The sequence below is a fragment of the Prionailurus bengalensis genome, chromosome A1, assembly GCF_016509475.1.
Source record: "Prionailurus bengalensis isolate Pbe53 chromosome A1, Fcat_Pben_1.1_paternal_pri, whole genome shotgun sequence".
Classification (NCBI taxonomy): Eukaryota; Metazoa; Chordata; class Mammalia; order Carnivora; family Felidae; genus Prionailurus; species Prionailurus bengalensis.
The window spans coordinates 164493348-164521325 of record NC_057343.1 but is presented as its reverse complement, the minus strand read 5'-3'; the positions used below and the strand labels follow the sequence as shown (position 1 = coordinate 164521325).

General features: G+C 37.3%; 1 protein-coding gene across 40 annotated transcripts in view; it reads right to left on the bottom strand.

Moving 5' to 3' along the window:
• Positions 1-27978, bottom strand: part of PAM (peptidylglycine alpha-amidating monooxygenase) — a 286547-nt gene that overhangs the window by 103405 nt on the left and 155164 nt on the right. For all 40 annotated transcript variants that reach the window (XM_043594861.1, XM_043594730.1, XM_043594826.1 and 37 more), the window contains exons 4-6: positions 22598-22655; positions 11395-11482; positions 670-755 (exon numbers count right to left, since the gene is read on the bottom strand). In XM_043594861.1, coding sequence (XP_043450796.1) covers positions 670-755; positions 11395-11482; positions 22598-22655 — 232 coding nt within the window. The remainder of the gene's footprint in view (positions 1-669; positions 756-11394; positions 11483-22597; positions 22656-27978) is intronic.

The window sequence follows — 27978 nt, the reverse complement described above, 5'->3', positions numbered from 1 at the left end:
TGCCTGGTAAACTATGGAGAGGATTCAGAAGCTCATTTGAAGCAAAGCAAAAGAGGTATCAGTTAGAGCTGGCAAAGTTAGGGAGGCAAGAGAGAAACAGGTGTATAAGACACCATCCCTGAACCATGGCAGACATATTCTGTTACAGAACTGCACATTCCCTTTGACATTAAGAAACATCAAGGTAATAGAAGAGAGCCTGATAATTCATTCACACATTGGTAGTGATGAGCAATTTAGAGTGAAGATAGAAAGCCAGCTGAGGTTTGGTATTACATTAAATACCCAGGTTCCAAGACTATTTTTTTTTTTAATCTGTTTGCTGAAACAGCAATTTATTTAATTCCTAGCTCTCTTGGCTTCTGAAATGCTCCTGCTGTCAGGAACCAATGTGCTGTAGGCCAAAGGTGGCTTGAGGTATTCTAGGGTATTTTCTAATTCTATCCAAGCTGTTGTGCTGGGCAAGTTATACCAAAGAGAGGCAGAGAAAGAGAAACTACTTAAATGAAACCTTTTCAATACAAAGCAGGTAATACAGATATTTTTTTAGTGTGAAATTGCAAAATGGAACACTGTCAACAACTGTGGAAAGAACATATAATAAAAAGTACTTTGGAGTCAGAAATTAAGCAGCTTTATAGAAGACTATGCAAGAGGCCTCAGATATACCTTTGGGGAGTCTGGTAGGGGGAGCATTTCTTGCCCAGGCATATAGAATATTGGCTTTATCTGTACAGGTTCCTTCATCACAAAACCTGAAGAAGAAAAAAAAAGTAGCCATAAATGAAGATTCAAGTAGCAAAATGCATAAAAAATCTCCACCAAGGAGGGCAGAGAGGTTAAGGGGAAGGCATTTGAAAACACAGTAAAATACACCATTGTATCATGATTGTAGTCATACCAGCTCTAAGATCTTAACAAAGACTAAACAATAATTTTACATGTAAAAAAAGTAAACACAAAGGGAGATTTGTCTGTGTGTTGCCCGATATGAAACGATCCTGTGAAGATGATATACAATTTATAATGTGATATGTTCCTGTGTGGAATGTACTCTGTGTAAATTGGGTAGGAACGTAAGTATCACACAGAGAATGCATATAAACCAAAGCTAACACTGTTACTTTGGAAGTTGACTAAACCAAATGTCATACACATGTCCCCTTTGAAAATCAGCATCGTCAATATGTCTTTGGCCACGGCAAGAAACAGTAGTACCCAGTGCCTACTCTCAGCAGAGGGAGCAGTACAAGTATATCCCATTAAGATGTTCCTGGTGTTATACATATGTGACTTTCTTCTTAAGTTTATGAATACTGGTTGTGCCATTTATAAGTTGTTTCATGTTGAGCAAGTCACTTGATCTAGTGAGCCTCAGTTTTCTCTCTGGAGAAACAGGGTTAGTTATACTTACCTCACAGTTATTCCATAAATCAAATGAGATATAAATAAAAGCACTTTATAAACCTCAAAGCACTATACTAGGGCAATGCATTATTTAATAAAACATTCACTTTATCTACAGACTCATTATTGAGAGGCAGTGTTGTGTGGTGACAGGAGCCCAGGCAGAAAGACGTATCTGGAGTTGAACCTCCCCCCTCATACAGACTGGGCATGTCTGTAAACCCTCCCAGGCCTGGTTCCTGTATGGAAACTTCTCTGATCGGGCTGTGGCGGCGATGTGGGTAAGACACTCACTATGGTAACTGGCACATTGGAATCTACATCGGTAGATCCAATTTCATAAGTGAAAAGCTGTTTGATTACAAGCCACACATTTTTTTCCCATTACACTGTATCTCTTAGTTTGTTCCATTCTAAGAATTGGATTTGTTCAAAACGCCATTTGGTGATATTTTTAAGTGCCTTTCCATATTTGTGTTTTGGGAAACTGGCACCAAGCAAGGTCAGGGTCAGGAGTTTGGGCAGACTTGAAAGGTTTCAGGACTAGCAATGAGAAGGACAGAGACAGCTTCTTGGGCAGGACATTGGCTCACATGGTAGAAAATGGGCAGTACCCATGGGCTGGGAGAGAAATGAAGGCAGACCGTGGTAGCTTTCTAAACAGGTTAGGAACTGAGGCTTGTTAGGAACTGGGGGAGGCTTGAGGAGGACCTGGGACAACACCCAAGTCACAGATAAGAAAATCACTGGTAAAATGTACCTTCACACTCAGAGGCACAGACATGTCCCTCCTTATAGACAGAAATGGGTGGGAGAAAAGGCAGTAAGTGCAGACAGTTGTTATCCATCTGGATAAATGATTGATGGACTGGGAACCAGGAGGTCCCCATAAGGTTATATTTAACAAATGTTTTGCTTCTCTCAATCAGGCTGTAGAAAGAAACTGGTTAGTGTGCAGTGTAAAACACATCAACCTGTGGTTTCTTAGTGTTCACTGTCAAGAACAATATATTTCTGATGAAGGATTATTATCCTGTGAGACTTGTGCACTGGAACATGTCTGTGACATCCTTGTGCCAACCGTACCAAAGGCACAGGGAATGGGACAGTGCCCAAAAGCAAAATTTTCCTCCTTGGACTCATGCTATTATAGTTTTAAGAAATGAGACTGTCAGATGGGATGAACTTTATATCTCACTATTGTGAGCTACTAAAATTTACAGACTCGGGTGGCAGTTCACAGAGCTTTCAACGAAGATCATAAATATACAAAAGTGCCTAACATCAACGTGATGACAGTCTTAGGTTAAACAAGATAATTGTTTCTTCTGATATGGAAGTCAATTCAGTGTATGAGTAGAGAGAACCGGAATGAAATATAACAGAGAAAACAGCTTTAGTACATTTTTCTAACGTACATATTCGATTATGTCATTCACTGGCACCAAATCTTTCAAATGCTTCCTCCCAAATAACATGAAAATAAAATCCAAACATTGTAGCACAACATATTAAGACTTTTCATTATCTGGGATCTTTTATATCTCAGAAAAAAATTCCCCTTATACTCATGCCAAGTTTCTGCCAGTTTCTTTTTTTTTTTTAATGTATTTATTTTTGAGAGAGAGAGTGAGACAGGACACAAGTGGGGAGGGGAAGAGAGAGAGGGAGAGACAGAATTTGAAACAGACTCCAGGCTCCGAGCTGTCAACACAGAGCCAGACACGGGGCTTGAACCCACAAGCTGTGAGATCATGACCTGAGCAGAAGTCAGCTGCTTAACCAAGTGAGCCACCCAGGCACTCCAAGTTCCTGCCAGTTTGTCTCTCTTCTGTACTATTACCTTTGCCTGGAAAACCCCTTCCCCAAATCTCTGCCTGACAAACCTGTACTGACTTTCTCCTTCAAGATTCCCTCTAGGCTTTCTCCTCGGGGAAGTTTCTCTGGTCCCTATCCAGGCCAACTTGTACTTGTTAACCATAGTGTTCATCTTAAGTATCAGCTTACTAATCCTGTGCATACTTTGTGATTTAAGGTCATAAACTCCCAGCACCTGCATACCTGCCTGTCACTGAGTCAATATCCAAGAAGTGTTTGGTGAAGTTGCCTTCCAAGTATGTTTTTAACTTTTCATATATGAACACTTAAAAAATCTGAACTGACCTTAATTTTATTGTACTTTCAAATATAAAATTTTTTTTAATTTACTTAAAAAGTTTTAACTAAAACACTAAATAATGATAAATCTGAATTATTACTTGCCTGGTGTTTTATAGAAATCAGCTTTCACAAGAAGAATATAACGAGGTTATGCTTTACACCTGATTAAGCTCAGAGAGTTTAACTTCCAAAGGTCATGTATTCAAGCCCTGATTCAAAGCTCTGCCTGTCACACTCCCTTCTGTCTCAATTCATGAGACTGATGTATGGGCAGAAAATTATATTCTATGAAGATAAGCTTCGATGACTACACTACTCTCATATCTGAACTAAGCTGCAATGTATGTACACAATTCTAAAACAAAATTCTAGATAAAATAAGTTGTCCTCACTTATTCACAAGAAGACAATGATTTTACATTTTCTTTCTTTCTTTTTTTAATATTTACTTTTGAGAGACAGAGCATGAGTGGGGGAGGGGCAGAGACAGGATCAGAGGATCCAAAACAGGCTCCCTGCTGACAGCAGACAGCCAGATGCAGGGCTAGAACTCACAAACCACCTGAGCTGAAGTCGGACCCTCAAATGACTGAGCCACCCAAGTGCTCCAGACATTTCATTTTCTTCTGAGCTCTGGTAAAAGTAGAGCTCCAAAAGCAAACCTTGATTTTTTTTAAGTCCTGTTTTATAATTTTTAAGAAATTTATTAAACTCAAGACTGAGTAAAGAATGACTCACTGGAAGGCACTGGGATATTCAAACTAATCCTAAAACTTAATATGTGAGAGGACTAGGTAAAGAGGAAAAATAAGAAAGCCAAGAGAAATGGGTCCTAGAACAGATGATACAATGGCAAACGGGTGGCAAAAGCATTTAATTAAAATCCCTGCAATCTTTTCATTTTCAGATTTCCATTTTCCCTTTTAAGTGAAAAATAACATCATATTTTCTCCACATAAGATGACCGCCAGGATAAAGACGGTATTGTGTATTTTGGCTTTTCAAAGAGTACTGTAAAAATAGAGAGGATTTTTACCATTCTTATTAATAAGAAAAGTCTTCAGGCTAGGAGGCAATGTAACCCTTGATCAATGGCTCTTGTAATTTCAGGCTTCATCAATTGGGTTTCTTATTCTTATAAATCTAGCAGCTTCTCCTAAAGGCTCCTCCAGATTAAGCCTGTTAATTGTGAAAAGATTCACACAGTTCCCTTGTGGTTTCTTAGTCGTCATAGTAAAAATGATGAGAATTAACTTTTGAAAAGAAAACTATTCTGGATTCCTGGACCGTTGCTTTAGAACCTTTTCACCTCTAATCCATGGGGAAACCATTCAGATGGCATGAATATTTTCAGACTATGCCAAGCACTGAAAAATGCTAACCTGTCATTTCGAATTATCCAAATAAAGCATGATTGACTGTTAAAGTACTCTCTAGTTGTATCAGTTAAAGGCTATTTAAAATCCAAGGTTACTCAGGGAAGATCAGATCTGACAAGTCATTTCTTCTTTGTCTAAAAAAAATTTTTTTTTAATAAAATTGTCATGCCTTCAAGTTAAGTCTATATAGCCTTAAATTCCAATTTTAATAAATTAAATATCAGGGCCACTGAAAAACTAATCCAAAGTTAGAATGTTTCTTTAAGAAACACAATATATAATCAAAGGCACATGTGGAATGTCTTTATCATTCAAAACTGCATCCTGAATAATCAGATATTCAAATTTCATTAACTGTTCTATAAACCCATAGACAATTATTTCCCAATTCAGACAAATCCTATGTGAATATCAGTGCAATGGGTAGGCAATAGGTATTGCTAATAACACAGTAATTAGAAGGATACTTAATGGAAAAGCTAAATGAAAGTGGTGATTTAAAGTGGCCTGATAAATAGCCCCACAATACCCACACTCCCACCTTCCCACCAAGATTAAAGAAGCCATAAGTTCCATAAAAAAAGAGGGTGGGTTTGTTTTGTTCACACCAAACTTTCAGTGCCTAACAAAGTACTTGGCACATAGTGAATGGTTAATAAATATTAATAAACAAATGAGGATAACAACTACCATTTATTAAGGACATCTACGAGCCAGGCACCGTGCCAAACACATTATTTACATTCCTTTACTTACACTTCATGATGACCCAATCAGGTGGGATTAGTAGTCTCATTTTACAGATAAGGAAACAGACGAACACAGGTTAAATAATTTGACCAATGTTTATTACTACTGGGTCTAAACTAGATGTTATAGCACTATGCTTCGTCTTGCCAAGAAAGAACCATATTCAAAGTTATGTAATTTTTGTTTCTGTTGAAACTGTCCAAGTGGTTATAATCATGCCATTGTATATTATGAAAGTTTACACAAGTCTACTAAGAACTGGTCAGTTGCTAAGGAACTCCTATCAACACCTCTAATCCAGGCACCTACAAATTAGCCAAGGAATAGGTTCACTGGTAACTAGAAGAATAAGTACCAAGTGTATTTTATATAAACAAAGATCCCTTATGCTACCCTGATATGCGCTATCATATGAATCTATTACATTACAATAGAAAAAGAAAATGGATACAATTAATTTTAGCCTAGTAGAAATTTATGTCTAAAATTTGCTACTACACTCAAAGACACACTTTGTGTCCTCATGGCTTAGAATGAGGAACAGCGCAGTTTTTGGAGATTGTGTTATTTTTATTTATACTGACAAGGATGTTATGTATGTTTAGCTTTACAAGTTTCTTTACAGCAAAAGAAACAAAGAAGAGACTGCAGAACATACACTGTGCACGGATGACAGATAGCTAGGATATGGAGAGGGTGCATAAAGGCAGTGTATGCGAATGCCACTCCCAACCAAAGAATCATTAGCATCATGAGGGAGGCAACAAAACTGTAGACGTATCCGGAAAGTACTAGCACCCTAAAAAAACAGTCATTTAAATGAGTAACCAAGCAGGGTGTCTCACATACTGGCTCCTCTCTCTCTCTCTCTCTCTCTAGATATATATATATTTGTATGTTTTAGCTACTTTTCTCTTTCACCACATCAGCATATGTAACCCTGTGGAGACAGTGGCATTTAAAAAGACACAGCAGGTGGTTAATAAATAGAAGCAGTTGAAAGGGACTGAAGCTGAAGCCTCATAAGATGGTAAAGCACTACTGCTTTAGCTTGAGAAGGATTCCAAGTTAGAACAGCTGGAAACAGCCTCATTTAACCAGCTGGGATTCTTCTTTTCAAAAAAGATCAAACAACCCTGTAGAAGCCATCTTTGATTTGTAAAAAGTACTTGGTCATAAGCATCATTAGAAATAGTTTTTAAATCAAATATTAATTGCTAAGACTAAACGTAATGACTTTAGTTATGTATAGAAGATGACGCCTAAGTACAAGGCAGGATACATGAGAAGCCCATTCGCTTTAATCACCCAATATTGTGAGCACATAATCTTGCAGTTTGCAGCCATAAATTGCTTTAAACCCTAAGTCCTGTGCTCAGCAGATAAAAGTGCACAAGCCTGTACAAACTAGCATTACAAAAAGTGGTGCTCCTGAATTACCCCAAATGTCAAACAACTTGTATGAACAAAACATCATGATTTTCAAAGCCTGAAATACTCTCCATAGCCAGCCATGCATTATTTTAAAAAACTGAGAATAAAAACAGAATAAAGAAAGGTATTCATAGAATAGACAAATGTAATATTTCTAAGATCTTTAGAAATTTACCATTTTTTTTAGCGAGGAGCTATAATAGATGTTTTATGTCCAAATTACCCAGTTTACTGCACCTCATTTCCTTACTGACCCTAAAAGGCACATCTACTCACCTATGCCTCATGTGTAGCCAACAAATCTGGAGAACTTAGAACTGCTACGCTTTGAGTGAAGTCTGCAAACACCAGTGGAGTCCAACAAATCATGCTATTGCTACGCTTTGCTCCAATCTCGGTGCTATTACTTTCTGTTGGTCCCTAGATACAGTTAATTGTCTCCTCCTCTAAGGGCCTGGGAAAGAAGGTTTGAGGGTTACATCTGACAGGTACTGCTGCCTTCTTCACAAGGGCCAGCAGCTTTTCCATCAGCTGGTCCTTGTTTGCATCCTCGAGAGGTATGTTAATTTGGAATTGAGCACCAGGCCCACTCTAACTATAAAGGGACCACCCCACAGTATATTAAAAGGTTCACATCAATGTATGCAATTTAAATGCACATGCATATAATTAACTAGACACATTAGCGGTGTGGGCTGCTAATTTGGAATGAGACACAAAAGACTGGAATATGTGTGGGGGAAAAAAAACCTTTAAAATTAAAATGACTACATAATGAAAACTGCTTCATGCTGTGTCTAGTATTTTCATGTAAACTTAATATAACTGTAAATATATTTTAATGAACAGAAGAAAGAGGCAATTACAAAGAGGGCAGCACAACAGTGAAATATCATCAGAATAGCTCTTTGCTTTCATATTAAAAGTGCTGCCTGAAGACAGGGGATGAATTATAACTTCATAATTTCAGGGGGGAAATGTTTACTCTATTAGAGACACATACCTATTTGCCAACCTGCTGGCAATGAAAATAGAACAGTGAAGTGAAAACAGGGGGCTAATCCTAGCTAACAAACAGAAAAAAAAAAAGAGGAAAGCTTGACATTTTGGTGCTAAAATATCCCATTAGCTTTTTCTTCTTTCACTAAAACAGCTTTGTATTTCCATAAAGGTTTTCCCAGAGTGTGAAGGAGTTCTTGATTTTCTTAAGCCTCAAAAAACATTACAGGTAGCGTAACCAAAAATATATGTGAACGTTGGGGAATCTTAATTTAACTACTGTCTGTATCTTGGAGCTGTTGAAGAATAGATTTGCAACTGTAAAATGAGTGTGATAAATTCTATGACTCAAACATTCAAGAAAAATAATGCGAGGCTTTGACACTGATAGATTTTGTTATTAGTATTGTAATTCAGGTGGGAGGATAAGGGGCCAAGCAGTTGGAAAACATCCACTGTGTCCGTGGCTGTGCCTGTGTGGCTGTGAGGAGACAGGGTCTGAGATGTTTCTGTGAAGCAACTGAAGAGTTTAGTCTGTGAAATATTCTGTGAGTGCCAATGCTTTAAAGAAGCAAGGATCTTGCCAAATATTGGGGGATAAAAAGTCTATACCATCTTTATATGGAGAATAAGCCTGGATTGTGGAAGCCAGAGTCACTGGAAGAGTTTTCCTTAATGCATACCTCTTGGTTTACATTATCGAACAGATCCTAGATATATAGATTAAAAAGATCCTACTTTAAATGTTAGATGAACACTTGCACTTGGCTCAAAGAAGATAAATAACACCATCAATTACTGTCCTTGTATGGTTATAAAGTCAATCGTAACAAACCTATAGATTAAGCGGGAATGTGGGCTGCAGGGTAGATTACTAAAATCCCCTTAAAATGATATAGGTATAATGCCATTCAGAGTTCTAATTACTCAGCAGTAATGCAGTGGGAGGCCTGCTTGAGGTGAGTCAACCAGTGCACATATCTCCAACGCCTTATAATGATGACTTTCCAATCTGACTCAGCATCTGCATGCAATTTATATTCATAGAATTATGGAATTACAGAGCATAGAGGAGTTCTAGAAATGATCCAGTGGTAGCCCCTTGCTGAAATGAAGAAACTTAGACCAGTCCACATGAAATAAGTAATTTACCCAGGGAATCCAGCTAGTTAGTTCACTACTCTTTCGCTGTACTATGTTGCCTTTTGAGTAGTAATTTTAGAAAAATAATACATCTAGCAATTACTTTACTCAAAATTGCCATTTTCACTTTCATTTACATTTTTCTTCGAATTCTCTCTTTCCCCAGCTTGGAAGTCTTTTGGAAAAAAAATATACTTATTTTACTAGACTTAATTTCAAATCAGTATATTTAAGAATATTAATAAATACTTCTACAGGGCCCAAATAATGTTTGCTCTGATATTCCCTTGATAGGAGAACAGTAAACCAGGCTTAGTTCATTGTATATAATCTTTCTCAATTGAAAGCATAACAACATTTAGTGACGTTTTGTTTTTTCCCTCATTCTCTTCTACCAAGGTAAAGTTACAGCAGGTTTTAAAAGCTTATATTCCTTCTTGCCATTTTCACTAATTCCAATTCAAACTAAATTTTTCCAATTTCACAAGAAATATTTTTAAAACGTAAAATCAAAGGATGTGATTTATTGTATAAGATTCAGAAAAAGCTGTCACAGAATAATCTTTAAAAAAAATTTTTTTAACGTTTACTTATTTTTGAGACAGAGAGGGACAGAGCATGAATGGGGGAGGGTCAGAGAGAGAGGGAGACACAGAATCGGAAGCAGGCTCCAGGCTCTGAGCTGTCAGCACAGAGCCCGATGAGGGACTCCAACTCACAGACCGCGAGATCATGACCTGAGCCGAAGTCAGATGCTTAACCGACTGAGCCACCCAGTTGCCCCCAGAATAATCTTTTAATCCCAGAATTTTATTTACAAAAATTTATCGAAGAGCAAAAACTGGATTGCTGCTATCAAAGAGTGTTAACTGTGATTTGCTGGCTCCATTTTTATGTAAACCCAGTCATGTGAGCAGGATTCCTATGTGATATGCTCCTTTCATCAAATAACTTAAGCCTATTAACAAATGCTTTGATGGTACTTGGTCCCTGGAGATTTCCACTAATTGCCCTGTGCTTTTAACAGTTCCAAATACATATTACAGTCATTTGTTATAAGAACGACTAGAATACAGTTGCTGTGTGCCTTGCATCAGCCTGATGAATATTAGGATGCACAGAGAAGGGTCTATCAGTCTACATGATTATGCACGGACAGGAACACAAAACAGATACTTTTTCAATGCAAAGCAAGACACACTAGTCATTCTGGACTGTGAAATACATAACAGTGATTCTGGCTATCGGTGCAAAATATGAGGCTTAAATGCATAGCTATTTTCAAAGCTCACCAATCTTCATGAACTCCAAAGAACAAAAGGGAAGGACAGCTCTCAAGCCATAAATTAAGCTATAAGCTTCTGGGGGTTAAAAATATATCTATGTATTCTATTCCACAGCATCTGCTATGGATACAGTTCTAGGATACAAGAGGCATTTAATAGATGTTTACTGATCATTCATAACATGATATTAAGACTCTACATAGTGATTAAAATAAATTCTAAAACTGCAACAGTTGCTCGAATAAATGGGAGGCAGCGTGGTGAAATGCAGGATTTGGAACCAGACAACCTAGGGTTCTATCCTGGTCTGACACCAACCAGCTGTGTTACCTTAAACATGATACTGATTCTCTTCAAGCTCCTTGTTTGTAAAGTGGGGACAATAGTAACTGCTCTACAAAAACTTTAGGAGAAAATGAAATGGTGTATACAGATTACCTAGCACAGTGTCTAGGATAAAAGAGTGTTCAAAGAACAGAGCCATGGTGCTCCTTGGATTAAAGCAAGATCTTAAAAAAAGTAAACACCAGAACATCCATTATCTAAATTGTCTTTTTTAAATAAGCTGTCTGTACCTTGATACACTATCTACGACAACAGACATACATTCATTAAGTCAGTGTCTAAGACTGATGGATGTGCTCCATAGCAGACTAAATAACTGATAATCAGACCATGATAACCACGTGATGCAAAAGAACAATGTTCTTTTCTGAAAAGTAAGCATTCTACCTATTTATTAATCACTTGTAAAATACATATACAGATGCAATTTGTATTTATAAAACATACACATTTTCTACACCCCTTTTGACTATGAGCCCATTATCCCTTACCAGTAACTTCCGGTGGAAGAAGGCATATTGCATCCAAAAAGTAACATATGATGGACAGTATCCATGCTGGCACGAGGTTTAAAGTCAACTGTTAAAAGAAAATGACACATGAATGTGAATACAAGTTACACATCTGTGCACAAATGTTCCAAGAGACCCCATCACTCAACCATTCCAATAGCTGTATAACAATGATATTATGTTGCTCCTGATTGTATAAACTATCTTATTCCTTAAGATGAGCATGATTTGACAATTTAATTTTGCAGGACAGTGGTCAACTATTATAGAACAAAAAGAGAAAAGCAATAATGTATAGGCTGCAGCTATGCATACACCCACATACTTTTTAAAGGAAGACCCCTTTTAAAGTGCTGAGAACAGTATGCGGGTACAAAATGAAAGCTCCAGGCTACGTGTTCACAACAGATTCCCTTCCAGATTTCAGTAGAGTGCTGAGTACTATAAAATACTGCACAACACCGCAGTGAAACAGAAACCACAGTGAGTGGTCAGAACATGAGCGGAAGGATTCTTAACGCAAATTTATCACCATCTTAAACCAACAGTAGTCACTGGGATGTGATATGAAGAAACAGTTTACTAGAAAATAAAATAAAATTGGAAAATGTGTCTTTATGAAAGTACAGAAGAGAGAAAAATCACTGTCCTAGAGGAGCACTGTGCGCTTGTTAAAAGGATACTGAAACTTATTAAATGTCACTTCTTTATTTTTCTCCGAATAATAGTGGTTGAAAGACATTAAAGTAAACAAAAATGAGTTTGGAGATAAAACAAAGAAAAAATTAAAGATAAATTATACTATTGTGCATGGTCAATATTCAGCATGAGCTGCCTTTTCTGGTTTGGGTTTGGATCAGCTACTTTTGTCTGCATTCAAACTGCTGCTCTACCAACACAGTTTACCAGTCACCTTTACATAGAAACATGCTAAACAATCTAAAATGATCTTGAATCGCGGGTGTACAACTGCATATTTTGTCTTTTCTTGTCTGATAAAATAAAACATCATTTATTGTTAAAATATGTGAGTACAGGTGTATTTACAAAATAAAATATGTTCTACATCAAAGTATAGTGTCATGACTTGGAAAGCGTGGTTGGTCAGAAAACTTAACACCTACTATGAGCCATTTGACTCACAACTTCCAGGGGAAATAAAAAGTCTTTCACTTACTGCATTGAAAATAAGAATTTAAAGTCCAAAAATCCCATCATGAGATATTAATACCACCATTTAAAAACCTAACAAATGGCTGGAAAATGGACTTGCTAGAACTTAAGGCTTTGTTTTCTACCACCAAAGAATACAATAAGCCTAGGAGGTTGAAGAAGATACTTTAGAAGGAAAGAATCAATTGGAAGTTACAACAGTTACAATAAATCATAGAAAATCCTACTGTTAACAAGTCTACATTTGTTACCAAGAGAAATAGAAGGAATAAGAGGGATTCTATCTCCACAGACTCACTTTCAAGTACAGGATATCCTTCCTTTCTTTCAGAATCCTCCCAGGGTATTATCCCTGGCAGAAGGGAATTTGAAAAAAGCTCTGAGGTGGGAGTAGCTGACCTTTGTTTTTTATTCACTTAAAATTTATTTTGGTATGTGATGTAATTGTTATCTTATATTCATTTTTATGGCATGGCTTATCTCACTCTATGGACATCTAACTTTTGATCTGACCGTATCCACCTTCTACTCTCTCTCTCTTTTTCAATATCCCTCTGTCAATACACAAGGGGTTTGACAAGAAGATAACTCCTCTGTTTTTTCAGAACCTATGTAGATGATCATATGGTTCTCATCCCCCTTAACTTCTTTTACTATGGGTGGATTATATTAGATTTCCAAAGTTTGAATCATTCTAGGAATTTTGATAATAAACCAACATGGCCAAATGCATTTTATGAAGAATTAAGCTGTTGGGTGCAAAGCAACACGAATTTGAAGTGTCATCTAAAAATCCAGGTGGAAATACCCAGTAGAAGATTGGACTCTTGCTCAAGAAAGAAGTCAGAGAATTACATACTTGGGAACCATTCAAAAATTGAACCCTCAAGCCATGAGGGTGAACAAAAGGCTCAGGACAGAATTTTCAGGAAAGCTCTGAGCTGTCAGGATCTGTGTAGGAGACCCCAACAGTTTTTGTTTTTTGTTTTTTGTTTTTTTTAAATATTAAATCACTGTGTGTACTGCTGGGAAACGAGGCAAATATTATTTTTGAAAAAAAGTGGGCCATCATTAAATTTATAAAATGAGTTATTAAGCAAAAACATTTAGGGAAGGATGGAGAGGAGACCTGTTGAGAGAAAAACAGATTATGAAGATATACCATCTCTTTGGCTTTTCATTAGGAAGGAAAGTCAAGTGTTTCGCCTGAGCCTCTGCTTATGCAGAGGACTAATTGTCCTTTGTAAAGGGCAAAAATTATTCAAAGTATAACTTCTCTGTCCCTTTTCTGATTTTCTTCTCCTTCTGACATACTGCTTTAAGAACCACTTATTTGCTCCACATTGAAAGCTTACCAGATTAGTGTTTAATTTTAGTTTCTATAATTAGAAACAAAGCAGTATCTTTAAGAGGTAGTTAACAGAACATTCCTCAGAGTTCCCTCTCATAGAAACTTACTCTCGTGACTCATGCATTCTTCCAGAAACTCAAGATCTCATTTGAATGCTAAGTAAATTACTGGTATAGAGTTGTATATAACCATCTTTTTCACATCCTAAAGAAACAGTATAATATCAAAGTATTTATATGATTATAGTTCAAAGTACAATTCATTGCAAGTTGAAATGAAAAGTACTGCCAGCAAAAGGAATGTCATATCAAAATGTAAATCTAAAACAAACAGTAGGTGCCATAAAATAAAGCAGGCCTTGGACACTTTCTTTGAAGGGCCTGCTGCCAATGGTGGGGGGTCAACTGGGAAAAGATTATGCTGACAGGTTCATTACCTGGGTTTGCTCCATTCCTACTTATTATTCCTAGCTTTGCAAAACAAGATCCCACCCCTAGTGAATAAGAATGAGGTCTGTTGGGCACAAGATACACATATGACCATGCTGGAGATTTCAACACTACACAAAAAGAATATGGGAAAATATTTTCAAATCACATCTTAAAAGAAGTTCTCCCTTCTTTCTCTCTCTCCCATCATACGCCAAAGAAGTCCAGGATCCAAGCGGAAGGGAGCCAGAGGATAATTACGACAACTAACAGGCAGAATAAACAAAGGCAGCCTTGGGATGGCCACAAACAGGCAGAAGCACAGCCTTGTGAGAATGCAAGGGAATATTCCATAAGATTAAAAAGTGCCACCGACTCTCCTAACTCAATAATAAGATGACAGTTACTTAAGTGGAAATGGAACTTCAGTCTCAATGGGTGTTAGTTCAGACTGCCTGATGTATAACATCAGAGGGCAGTTTACAGGCAAGCAAGTGTGAGCAAGTCCTGGGAATCAAATATTTCTGAAGGACTAAGACTCCAGAAATAGTAACTCACGCACATTAATTAAAGGAAATGCAATGGCTCTGAAAGTGCACAGGGTGGAGGACTTCTCAAAGGTTAATGTCATCTGCAATGAAAGACTTGAAAGGATGCGTGTGGGTGACGTACTTAGCAGAGACAGTGAGGTCTATTTTCTGGCGTTCTAAGCAAAATTTGTTCTAACTGCATGAGGTTGTTTGAAATTTATGGCTTCTTTTAACGCACATCAGACACAAATCAGGACCATAAAATTCTCTAAGAATGTGACCTAGGATGGAATTTCATTTAGCACTTGGCTTTCTCTCCATTTTTCCTTTCCAAGTGGATATCCAGGTCTGCATATCAAATGTTGATGTATCTGCCAGACGTGGGACATGGAAAGATTTTGAAGAACCCACATAGCCAAGTATAGGAACTAGAGACGTAGGAGATATCCATGCACAATCAACCCTAAATTACCACTGAATATAAGAGGTACACCCCTCTCAGCTAAAGATATGCCATAGAGGAATACTATAGACCACCAATAATTAACCTATCAAATAAAAAAGAACTGACTTAAAAAAAAAATTTTTTTAACATTTTATTTATTTTTGAGACAGAGAGAGACAGAACATGAATGGGGGAGGGCCAGAGAGAGATGGAGACACAGAATCGGAAGCAGGCTCCAGGCTCTGAGCCATCAGCCCAGAGTCCGACGCAGGGCTCGAACTCACGGACCGCAAGATCGTGACCTGAGCCGAAGTCGGACGCTCAACCGACTGAGCCACCCAGGCGCCCCAAGAACTGACTTTTAAATGCAAGTTTGGATCTTCAGAATTCAGGCATTCTGGAATTATTGCCCATATATATCATTAGAGATCATTATTGTTCTCTTTGTTTCCTTTTTCCTCCCAGTGGAATCATATTATACATAGTAAATGGTTTCTTTCCTATGCTGTGGATATTTTTACGTGTTATTAAACAATTTTTGTCAATGATACTTTTTATCTAATAGTGTGCATTAGAATTATGCTATGCAGTTCATTAAAAGTAGAGATGCTCAGAGTTAATCCTGGGTCAGTCCTATCCCTTCCCCCATCAATATCTCATTTAAGTCTCAGAGGTCATTCCAGGCATGTGTACATTTGAAAAGTTTCACAGGTGATTCACAGGTGATTCTGAACCCAGTCGACATTTTTAGTGCCTGAATATATATATTATATAAGCATGCTTAGAGTTTGGTTAACTCATCTTAGTTAACATGGACTGTGTTACTCTCTTAAAGGCACAGAGCAAACAGTAAGAACAAAGTTTCTTTTAAAATAAATTTATAAAGAAAATTTTTCTGGAAATAATTAGCTGATCCCTCAAAATCAGTGTGTTAAAAGATATCACTGGAACTCTGCAGTACATCGTACAGCTTCAGCTATATCACCTGAAGTCATTTTAAGGCCGAGGTCTGAAGCAGGCACACAAATGGAGCCTCTGGTGATTACAGTCATGTCTGTGTAGTGTCAGTCTTCTACTACTGTTAGTGTTTCCAGTCATATTCAGTATGGAGACTAGAGACATGTAAGGTTTAAGACATAATAATGTAAAAGAGCTGTTAAAATTTTTAAAAAATGATAGGCCCCAAATCTTAATATCCCTTCCATAAACATTTCTTTGTTTCCCAAAAAATAAAGATTATATATCAAAATCCATTGCAACTGAAGATAAGACTGTAAACTATCATGAAAGTGTAGGATATGATCACCCTTAATGTTCATAATCTTGCAGCTGGGTCAGAAAGGTTCAGATAAATGTAGAGCTCATAGCAGTACAAACCATTTAGCAGCATGTTAAAAACCCACAGCAATCACATATTATCTTCCACCAGCTTCCTGCAAAACTGTAAAGCAATTCTATACCAAAATAAAGACCTTTTGCTTGAACGTTTTAAATCAGAATGTTTAATAGATAAATTGTTGTTAACCCTCACTAGCATGGACAATGATGTGCACTTCAGAAAGAATCCCTAATGTGGTTTATGAGGACGTTAAGCTGCTGCTGCCAAATTAAGCAAGAAATAAGACACCTGAGCAAGCCTTTAAATTGAACATGAATTTAAAATGAAATAATCCTTGCCTCTGAAAAAAATAATTTAAGCACAAAAAAGATTTAGATTTCTGGATGATATACCTTTTTAAATGGAACTTTTTTGGTATATGTCAGAACCAACTGAATAATCAGTAAATAGACTTTATCAGCCAGGCTGTGCAAGCTAAAATAGTATAAGCTTCATTAATCCTGATATTTGTAACGCCATCCCTCTAGTAGTCCCCTATTAACTTCCTATGGAACAAAATCCATAGCCCCTTCTGACCAGTCTCCTGGTCCGCGACGTTTCCAACATGACAGCTCCCTACACTCACCCTGCACTCCCCTCGGACAGCCCTCTGCACCTAATAACCACCCACGACCACTAGCATTTACTTGAGGGCCACCCCCTGCCAGGCTCGCTTATTGCTCACAATGACCCTATGTCTGGTCTTTTCCCCTCAAACAGATGAGCCTTGAGGTGAGACAGGCTGAGTAGCTTGTGTACAACCCTGCAGCCAGCAGGTGGTGAGGCTCACATTGTGCCCAGTGTGCTCCTTCACTGATCATACTGTTGGCCACTGGAATATTCTCCTCCCCTCTGCAGATCCAAATAGACCATCTTCCCTGATGCAGATAAAATCCTGTCTGTCTCTCACATGATGTTTTCTCTGACTAGAACAGTTCACGTTCATCTTTTTAGAGTTGGCCCCTACAGTTGTCCCTACTGAAATAGCAGAAATGGCTACTTCAGAATGACTGTCAAAATGTCATGTACCCTTCACTAATGAAGGGCATTCACACATCGAATACGATTCAGACCCGGGCTTTCTGGATTGGCCATTTTCCTGGGAGTGTCGGCAGAGGCGGTGGGGGGGGGGGGGGTTGGCATTTTGACATTAATGCAATAAAGCAGCACAGTCAATGTGTCAGTTAGTTTCTGGTGATCTCTAGATGTATGTAACGGAAGGCATCCTAACTCTCAGCTTTACAGCATATGATGAGATGGTTCCTACTCCTCCATCTCCCTTTGTTTTATTACTTGAAAGAACCCTGGGCATTATCAGGGGTTGTCATGTTGGAAATGTGGTATTTGGGTGACCAAACAATAGAAGACATCCTAGAAATACTCTGAGACAAGGCAGGCAGCAACATCTTTTCTTTTTTGTTTATGACCAAGCAAATCAGGTTTTATCTGCGCATCAGAGACCTATAGGTGTAGCATATCTTATTTGTGCTAGCTCTCCAAGTAACTTTCACTATGATGCTAGAAAATCTTCTGAGGGTGATTGCGGGAAGATACCCAATGGTCATGTGAAGACACAGACTACAGTTTTCATGTTGGAGAAAATCCTAGAAGAGGGAAAAGAAAAGTTATGCAGGCAACTAATCAGAAGCAGAAAGGTGACAGAATGACTTCATGGGGATGGAGACTCACATGTATGTACACACACACACCTTCTATTTACTGCTGTCATGTCATAAAATGTGATTATCTGAGCACTGTATCCTACCCGACCTTGGTCTTTATAGTCTTATAATGACCTTATGTAATGACCCATAAACATGATCAAAATTAGACTGCTCCTCTATTTTTTGAGGTAACTCAACATCACCTGAACATGTGCTTTGTTTAAGAAAGGTCACATTCAGAAATATTTAAGTCTCATGGTGCTATTCTGCAGAAGACATTGTTCTACATTCAAGAGAGAAGCCCAAGGAAAGGAAAAGCAATGAATCATTAGATTAATTTCATCTATTTCTAAATTCAATGGCTTCTACCTCATTTGTATAGTGCAATTTGATAGATAGGGACCCGCCATCATTCACTAAGGAAAAGACACATTTATTTACTGGTCATCCATGTGAGGGAAAGCAAGTGGATGAAGATGACAGTCAAATTTCTTGGCTGAGTGGGCTGCTGTCAGAGTCAATTCCTCAGAGTGTCTGTAAAACACCTTTTAGACAGCATCACAGTTCAGTGGTCAAATGCAGATTTTATCATACCTTCACCCATTCCAATCTGTGATTTCTTATTAAAACAATAAACAAAAGCAGTGCTCTAGGGAAAGCTATGATTCTGTTCAAAGTATAAAAATTATATTTATCTTCATTAGAGTATTTCCCCAAACAACTACTTTAATTCACAATGGAGACATATAAATACATCAAAGATGTTGTGCATGCTTATACATGAAAATGCTGGGCATATGCACATATAAATTCTATGACAATTGTGATGGTATCTTCTCAGAATTAAGAAATACGTTTGTCTAAAATGAGTTACATAACTAGTCACACAAGCAGAAAGCCAAAATTATGAATTATTCAAATGCAATTCTGGCTTTTAACACCACGAAGAGAGTTTGTTTTAGTCCTAATAAGCAATCTCAATTGTACTCTGCCTTTTGTGATCTTCTTTAGAAATTTGAAAAGCCAAAGGAGAAAGTTCTTTTCAGATGTTATAATATTTATATTCTTGTCTTTAGAATTCTGCCAGGCTATAATTTCTTTGAATTGGTGTCATACCTCACATCCCCATTGCCTTGCCCAATAACTAGCACACAACAGAATTTTTAAAGTCTGCTGAATGTATGAACAAGTGGCTTTTCTTAAAAAAAGAATTATTCCCTTATATTCAAATAAGAGTAAAATTTAAGGCAAAAAGGTAAAGTGTCTACTAGATGATACATTGTCTTAAAAATAGCCAAGCACAACACTTTTTTTAGTATTCAATCATGTATTGAGCAAGCAATATTGAGTCCCCACCATATCCAGTAGCACATATCCTGCTGGCCTTCAAAAATTGAAAAGGCACAGATAATGAAAGCAGAAAATATAAAATCGATAAATGTCTTAAGAAAAAAATAAAGTAGTAAATGCTTTACAAGTCTTCATTTTCAACCATATCTAATCTTATGATAAGGCATCCTGAGACCTAGAATTTGGGAGAACCCACATATTTCAATCATGGCGAAACCTTGTTTACCACTAGCAGAACTTTCACTCTGGGACTAGGGAAACGCTATGCATGATCACCCTCCCAACATACAACCTATATATCCACTTTTCCTACTGCAAATCTTTCACCTTTGTGTATCCTGGGTTTCGCTTTGTAGGATGGTTTGAGGTTTATTTTTGTTTTTGACAAAACCGACCAGAGTGTTCCTAGTAGAGACTGAAAGGTAAGGAAATGAAAGAATTGTATTTGATGTAAGACAGAGATGTGCGATTGCTGTATTTCAGCTCTATCTATCCATTTGATAACTTCTTTCATATCTTGCCCGATTCACTCTCCTCACTCCAAATCTCTTATGACAGGGTAACACACAGCTAGTAAAAATCTTGCTCACGTTCCTTGACCTCTCTGACCCTCCATTTCCTCTCTATAAAATGGCTTAAATATGCTTAGCTGTAAGTATATTAGTGTCTCGTAGGCCCCTGGTAAATGATGGGTGGTAACGAGCTGATTCTATGAACAAGGATCCTATACAAACTATTGCCCTCCTGTTTGATTAAATCAAAGACAGAGATGTTCCTTTGTTTCTCTAATTATAAAGTGGGGCTACCTTCAGGTTTGCCCTAAGAATTAATGAGACAATACATGCAACCTTCCCCTTACTTATTCCCTTATATGAATGATTGTTTGTTTTTCAACTTTCCAGTTCTAATTTGCTTACACCTAAACATCTGTGGTTGCTGGATTATGCAAATAGTAGTAACCACAAATCGCCTGGAGCTAGTACATTAAAGGACTCACATTGAAGATGAAACAACCCTGTTTTGAACAAGTGACAAAATCTTTAGTATTCATGCAATCCTCCCAGCCACAGAGAAAAGAAAAAAATATATTGAAAATAATTATTAATCTTACAAGATCCTTTAAGGACCTTCAAACTGGGAACAGTTTAATCTTAGAGGGGAGGTGCCTAAGAAAATGCAAAACCATTTGGTACCTAGTTCTAATATAGTCCTTTATGAGTTTCCCATGAATATTTTCCTTGACTGAATATATTCACTTGTACTTCTCGATTTTAATTTATGTGAAAGTAAACACATTTCTATTAGGAGAGCAATAACGCATTCCAGGATACATATTTATAGTCCTTAGAGTCACCAGCTCTGAAATCATATACTACCACCAACCTCCAGAAACAAGTCAATAACCTCTTAATGTGAGACCTGTAATGTTGCTGTGAAACATGACTTTCATATGCATACAGGCATGGAGATGGCCTTCTCTTCTATGCAAATGTGAAACAGGAGGAATCAAGCTTTCTTGGAGCTTGAAAAGAAAATATAAAATCATAAAGAAGAAAACATCATGTAAAAATGCCTTTTAGCGAGTAAATATTATTTTCTCCTAGGCTGCCAAAAATGTGGGTATGATATTGAAAAAACCTTTACTGTTGATATTTTAATGATGAATTTGTAACCTAAATCACATTTACTATTACACAAGGCACTACAATTATTTTCTCTGTCTTTAAAGTTAAAGTTGAGGATCTGGGAACATTGTCGTTTCTACCTTTTTTCTTGGTAATATTCGATTATTATACAAAGTGAGGACACACAGGCAATGCTCAACTTCCTAAGGCCTTTCATTCTTAAGAATTAACCCTGGGAACAAATTTGTAGAGTGCTATTCTAAGTTGTATTTTCTGTTGGAATTGCCACCAAAGTGTGTGGAAAAAAATGCACATTGCTCTGGCTTTTCAGGTCTGTAATGTATATTCCTGTGGGAACATCTCATGAAAATTTATCCTCAGATGGCCCCGAGGCAACAGTACACATTTTATAATTCACATAATGGCCGTTTCAGACAGCCTACTTGAAGATTAGTTTCATGGGACCAAAGCACAACTCTCATTACCATTACTTTCTCTCCAAAATTAACATCTCAAACCAGAAAAGTGAAGCAGTGGGAGACAGAAACAAATCCATGAATAATTTGTCAATCACACCTCCTCCCAAACAGTTAAAAGTTTGTCATGAGGATATTTCAATGAAAACAACCTAGATGGAAACAGATGGTATTTTGTCACTTTTCTTATCTGACTTAAAAGCTCAGCTGGGGAAGGACCTGCCATTTATGAGTCTTCTTATTCTACAATAGAAACAACAGGACCAATGTTCCTGCCTTTCCCTATCTCTACCTCCTTCGCTTCTTTCCTTTTCTCAATTTCTCCTTCCTTCCTTTCTATCCATCTACTATTTGATAGGTAAAATCTTAAATTCCCCAATGTTGATTCTAAGTACAGTCGATTTATAGCATGAACCAGCAGGTAAATAAACAGTCTGTTGAGTGGAGCGGAATTAAGCATCCAGCCACAGACAGAAAGCCAATACTATACAAATGGGACCACACGGTATTGGCGACCATTGACATCTGCATGCAACTCCTTAACTACTATTACTCATGAATCTCTCCAGATAACAGTTTGCAACCTTGTCTCTGAGTGGCTCTCTCTAGTTTGTTTCTGCATTAGGCATGATAAGTGCATTTTAGAAACTGACAGTAAAAGATTAATATGCTCATAACCATCAAAGAGAACCTTTCACTGATTTCAAATAGCTGCCCTCCCTTTGACCGCCCACCCTGGCACACCATCCAATTAATACTTACTCACGAAGGCTTCCTCATCCACCGGCAAGCGCATTGACATGCAGAAGTATGTATCAGACTGGTAGAGAAAGAAAGATACAAAATCTGAATTAATCTGCAGCTAGTAAAGAAGGAAAAATAACAAGTAAAAGCATGGGCTCTATGACTGAAAAAGAACTATTGGCCCAATGAGGTGAAGATGCCTGCTGAATGGGTGTGACCAAGTTAATAGAAGGGCCAAGTCTAGGACTTAGGTACTCCAAACATTTTTCTAAGACTCTTTCCTAATTGACTTCAAATCCTATTTATAACACCTATTATTATGACTGATATTTCTAGTTCTGTCACAGTTAAAAGGCAATATTTTAGATACTTCTATAAAAAGAGTGAAATACTTTATGCACTTGACTTTAAAATGGTAGGTTAGTTGGTGTTGACCATCTTCACTATATGCATAATTATTCAATTTCTTGAATCACTTTACAACTGCCCCAAATATTAATTAGAGAAGTACAATGAAAAAAAGTTGGTCTTAAAAGGTAATATTATATTTGGTTCTCCCTTACTTTAACATTTTTATGTAGTACATTGAAGAAATCAACATTAACTCAAGTTATTCTTTCTTTTCCAGCAACCAGTCTCTTACCTAAATGGCCATTTTTCCACTATCAAATGTATTAACACCAAGAATTTTTAGTGATGAAAACTGTAATTTAAGGAGAATGGGATTCTCTTTTCATCTATGCATTCCACTTCATTAGTGGAAGACCTATGCACCATAGTTGGTAATACACCCAACACAAATACTGCATTTAGTAATTCATACTTCATGGATTATTACTATACAGTGCTGGGATCAAGAGATTCCATAAACATGGATAGAGATCATTTGGGTATCTCTGAACCTACTAGTTAGCGTTGAAAAACTGTGAAATCTGTACCTCTTCTTAAAATTCTGTATTGGGTGGGAAACAAGGAAGTTCAAATATACAGCAAATCAACATCTCAACTTTTGAAAAATTTGATAAATATGGTTCAGTCTTTATTACTATCTTAAAAAACTTTTAATGTCTATTTTTGAGAGAGAGAGAGAAAGAGCACAAGTCGGGGAGGGGCAGAGAGAGAGAGGGAGACACAGAATCCAAAGCAGGCTCCAGGATCTGAGCTGTCAGCACAAAGCCCGACACAGGGCTCGAACTCACCAGCTGTGAGATCATGACCTGAGCCGAAGTCGTCAGATGTCCAACCGACTGAGCCACCCAGGCACCCCCATTACTACTCCTATAAATGCCTTTTTTTCTCAATTAAGCAAACTCTTTTGTTAAAAATTTTTTTTTTAATATTTATTCATTTTTTGAGAGAGAGAGAGATAGAGTGAGAGCAGAGGAGGATCAGAGACAGAGGGATACACAGAATCCAAAGCAGGCTCCAGGCTCCAAGCTGTCAGCACAGAGTCTGATACGGGGCTCGAACCCACGAACTGTGAGATCAAGACCTGAGCCGAAGTCAGCCGCTTAACCAAATGACCCACCCAGGCACCCCAAACTCTTTTGTTTCTTTAATGGATTTACAATTATTTAGATTCACCTTTACTTTCCTAAGAAGGAAATATGCTGGGAAATATTGAAGGTTGAACAATAAGGAGGTTAAGCGACACAAATGATGGACATGTGGCCTGCATATCTAAAACTCGAGAAATACAATGGCAAAATGATGCTTAAAGATCTTAGAATCACACACAATATTGCTCATAAATATTTTTCCAATCTCTGAATTATTACCATTACAAAACATACCTACTTCATTCTAACATAAAACACAGGAAGTTTAAGATTCTTTGCTATTTGGTCGTCCTGATCTAGAAGCAATTCAGGATTTGGTCGTCCTGATCTAGAAATAATTCAGGACTAGAAGATATTTAGTGGCTACTACAGAGCTGCGGCAACTATTACTATTTCTAAGCCAACAGTTATAGAATGCTTTTTATGTGCCAGGCATAGCTCTTCATGTTTTACTTGTATTATATCATCTAATAACTAAAACAATCAAATATGGTAGATAGATACTATTATGAACTCCATTTAAAGACAGTGAGAATAATCACTAACATTTATTCACAGCACTGCTCTAAACACTTTACATGTATTAACTTCTTTAATCCTCAAAACACATCTCTATGATATGATACTATTATTCTCCATTTTACAGATGAGGAAACTGAGGCAAACTGAGGTTAAGTAACTTTACTGTTTGCTCTAGCCAAAACCTGACAGTAGGCTGATAGGCTCTTGAGTAGCACCCGCCCCCCTTTGCTTTAGAAAGTTGGCAATTATAAATCTTTGCTCTGCCTCTTTGAGATATAAATCTTCTATAACCCACAACTGTCTTCTGACATTCAATGAGACAATTCTGCTCTGGTTGTCAGCCAGTGGATGCCTTGCTCTAAGTTATATCACTGCTTCCTGTCATGAAGATAGGAGAAGCTTGTTTTTCTTGTGGATAGGTGCCAATGAACAAACCCAGAAGCACTAGTCACATGGACCAACCTCCCTAACACCCCTCAGGGCTTTTCCCTTAGTACCCTCCAAGGCTTCAAAGGTCTTCTGTTCTTTGTTTTGGCAAAGTTGAGTTCAGTCCACACTGGACCTCCTTCACTATTACAATGGTTAATTTTGAAGAAAATCTGTCCTTACCACTTCAACTAGCGTCCACCTGATTTACCTTTGACCCTAACAAGTGTAGGAGCTGGCATCTGAACACAGGCAGTCCGACTAATGCATTACAGATCATTCAAAGCAATATGAACAATTAATGACTTACAAGCAAACATAAAAACAAAAGTCAATTTAGAGTAGCTAAGCATATATTTGTAATAATAAAGGATCAAAGGTTGCAATTAAATGTAAACCAAACAAAACTTCTTTTATATTTGGATTTAACAGTTTTCGGTTTTATTTTACCTTTCATTTTATCATAAACCATCGCAAGTTGTTTTTGGAATAGTAAGTTATAGGAATAAATACATATATCAAGTGTAAAAAGTTGGTTCTTTTGATTAAAAATAAACAACGAAGCACAATAATGGTTCCATAGACGGAACAAAGGAAACTACTATCATACTCAGAATTGATTGGATCCATGTTGTAGTTCTTATTCTCATCAGCGGCTGCACAACTTAAAAGGACAGAATAACTTGGGAATGTCTTCCTCTTACCAATTTTTATTTCTTGGCTTATACCTTCTCCGATAGTGAGAATGTATTCAAATTTCAATGGTTTCTTTCCTTTTCTGTGGAAACCAGTTTAAAAAAAAATGAGGACGAGATGAGGGAGAGCCTCTGCACAATTTGGCAAAATTGTTTTGGGAGAGCAAAGTCTGTTTTATACTTTGATCAATGGTGTACCATGCCCCATCATACTCTGATTTAGTATACTTTTACTTATACCCCATTTTTCAAGATAAAAATAATTCTTTTAGAAGAAAAGAAGGTAAAACTTTTTTTTCTAAAAATGAGCACATGAAAAAATAGTATGTATCAAATCAATAATTAGCCTTCAGCTAAAAGTTCTGAAGACCACAGTTCGATGGAACAGAGAATAACAACAAGTAATTTATTCTTTTCTCTGCAAGTGTAAAAGGTGTCAGTGATTTGTTCTGTAACATTCTGGTAACATAGTTTGGTTCCTAGAATTTAGTTGAGAGCTCAAGATCTATGTAAGGGTATGATCATATGGGATCATATGATCTAACAATCATTTACAGGGTCTAATCGGAGAAGCTATATCTTAAAGATGACTCAGGGCCAAGTTCTGTCCCCCTTAGGCTGGCTGAGTCTGAGTAAGCACTCTTTTTGTGCTACTTTGTTTTCTTCTCACAATTATGCTGTGAGTAGGTCTAACAGGCACTGCATCATTTTTACAGAAATGGAAACTGATTCACAGAAAGGTTATTGATCTACCTAAGGCTACTCAGGTAGTTAGTGTCAGAATAAGGATTAAAAGTCCTCAAGTTTATGCCTTTAAGACGATTAGAGATAACTATCTATCTTTCCTGCTACTTTATTGTCATTAATCTAGTTTCTTGCCATTTTATTCTAGTTAAATTGTGATTCTGGAGAGTCTTTGAATCTTCATACCTCTTTTTCTCGAACTATGAGACTAAATCCTGTATTTAAAATAGGGGCGCCTGGGTGGCGCAGTTGGTTAAGCGTCCGACTTCAGCCAGGTCACGATCTCGCGGTCCGTGAGTTCGAGCCCCGCGTCAGGCTCTGGGCTGATGGCTCAGAGCCTGGAGCCTGTTTCTGATTCTGTGTCTCCCTCTCTCTCTGCCCCTGCCCTGTTCATGCTCTGTCTCTCTCTGTCCCAAAAATAAATAAACGTTGAGAAAAAATTAAAAAAATAATAAATAAAATTAAATGTAAGACTCTTCATAAGTAAATGAGTAGCTTTTTTTTTTTTTTTTTTTTTTTGGCAAGACAGGTAATTTGCTGAATAATGGATTGGACAGCGGCCTTTGCCAAACTATTATGAACTCATTATAGCACAGGGAAAGAAAAATTATTTTGGTGATTACAAAATACTGTTTCCTCAATACAGGTTAATATCTATAGCAGGTCACCAAGAAGGGATAGTTACCTAAATTTAAATTCCATGCTGTAAACAACAGTCAGTATAAAAATTTAAGGCTATAATAACATGTAATTACATAGTTAATTGCTACCAACCTTGTGATAGAGAAACTTTTTTAAAAAAACAAAGCCTCTGAAGACAACAGTATTAAGAAAACTGGGACAACACATTTCTCAAAGTAATAAAATCATTATATCACTGATATGAACAAGTAACCAGTTATATATTTTTTTTGCAGGATGACCATCAAGAACACGATTTAATAATATGTTCATCTGGGGCGCCTGGGTGGCGCAGTCGGTTAAGCGTCCGACTTCAGCCAGGTCACGATCTCGCGGTCTGTGAGTTTGAGCCCCGCGTCGGGCTCTGGGCTGATGGCTCGGAGCCTGGAGCCTGTTTCCGATTCTGTGTCTCCCTCTCTCTCTGCCCCTCCCTCGTTCATGCTCTGTCTCTCTCTGTCCCAAAAATAAATAAACGTTAAAAAAAAAAATTAAAAAAAAAAAAATAATATGTTCATCAGATCAATGTAATCTCACACTCTCTGTCAACCAACAATACAAAAAAAAAAAATCAAATGACTTAAACATTCAATCAGCACTTGGTGTATGATACCTTGTAAAAGGGAAAACATTTACTGAGCCTTCTACTTTATTCTAGGAGCTTTCCATCAGTTATTTGCCATGATAACACTGCCAATAACACTGCCAGGTGGTGTTTAAGCAGACACTGTTTTAAAGGCGGAAAACTGAAGCTCAAACAGGTAAGTAACATGTT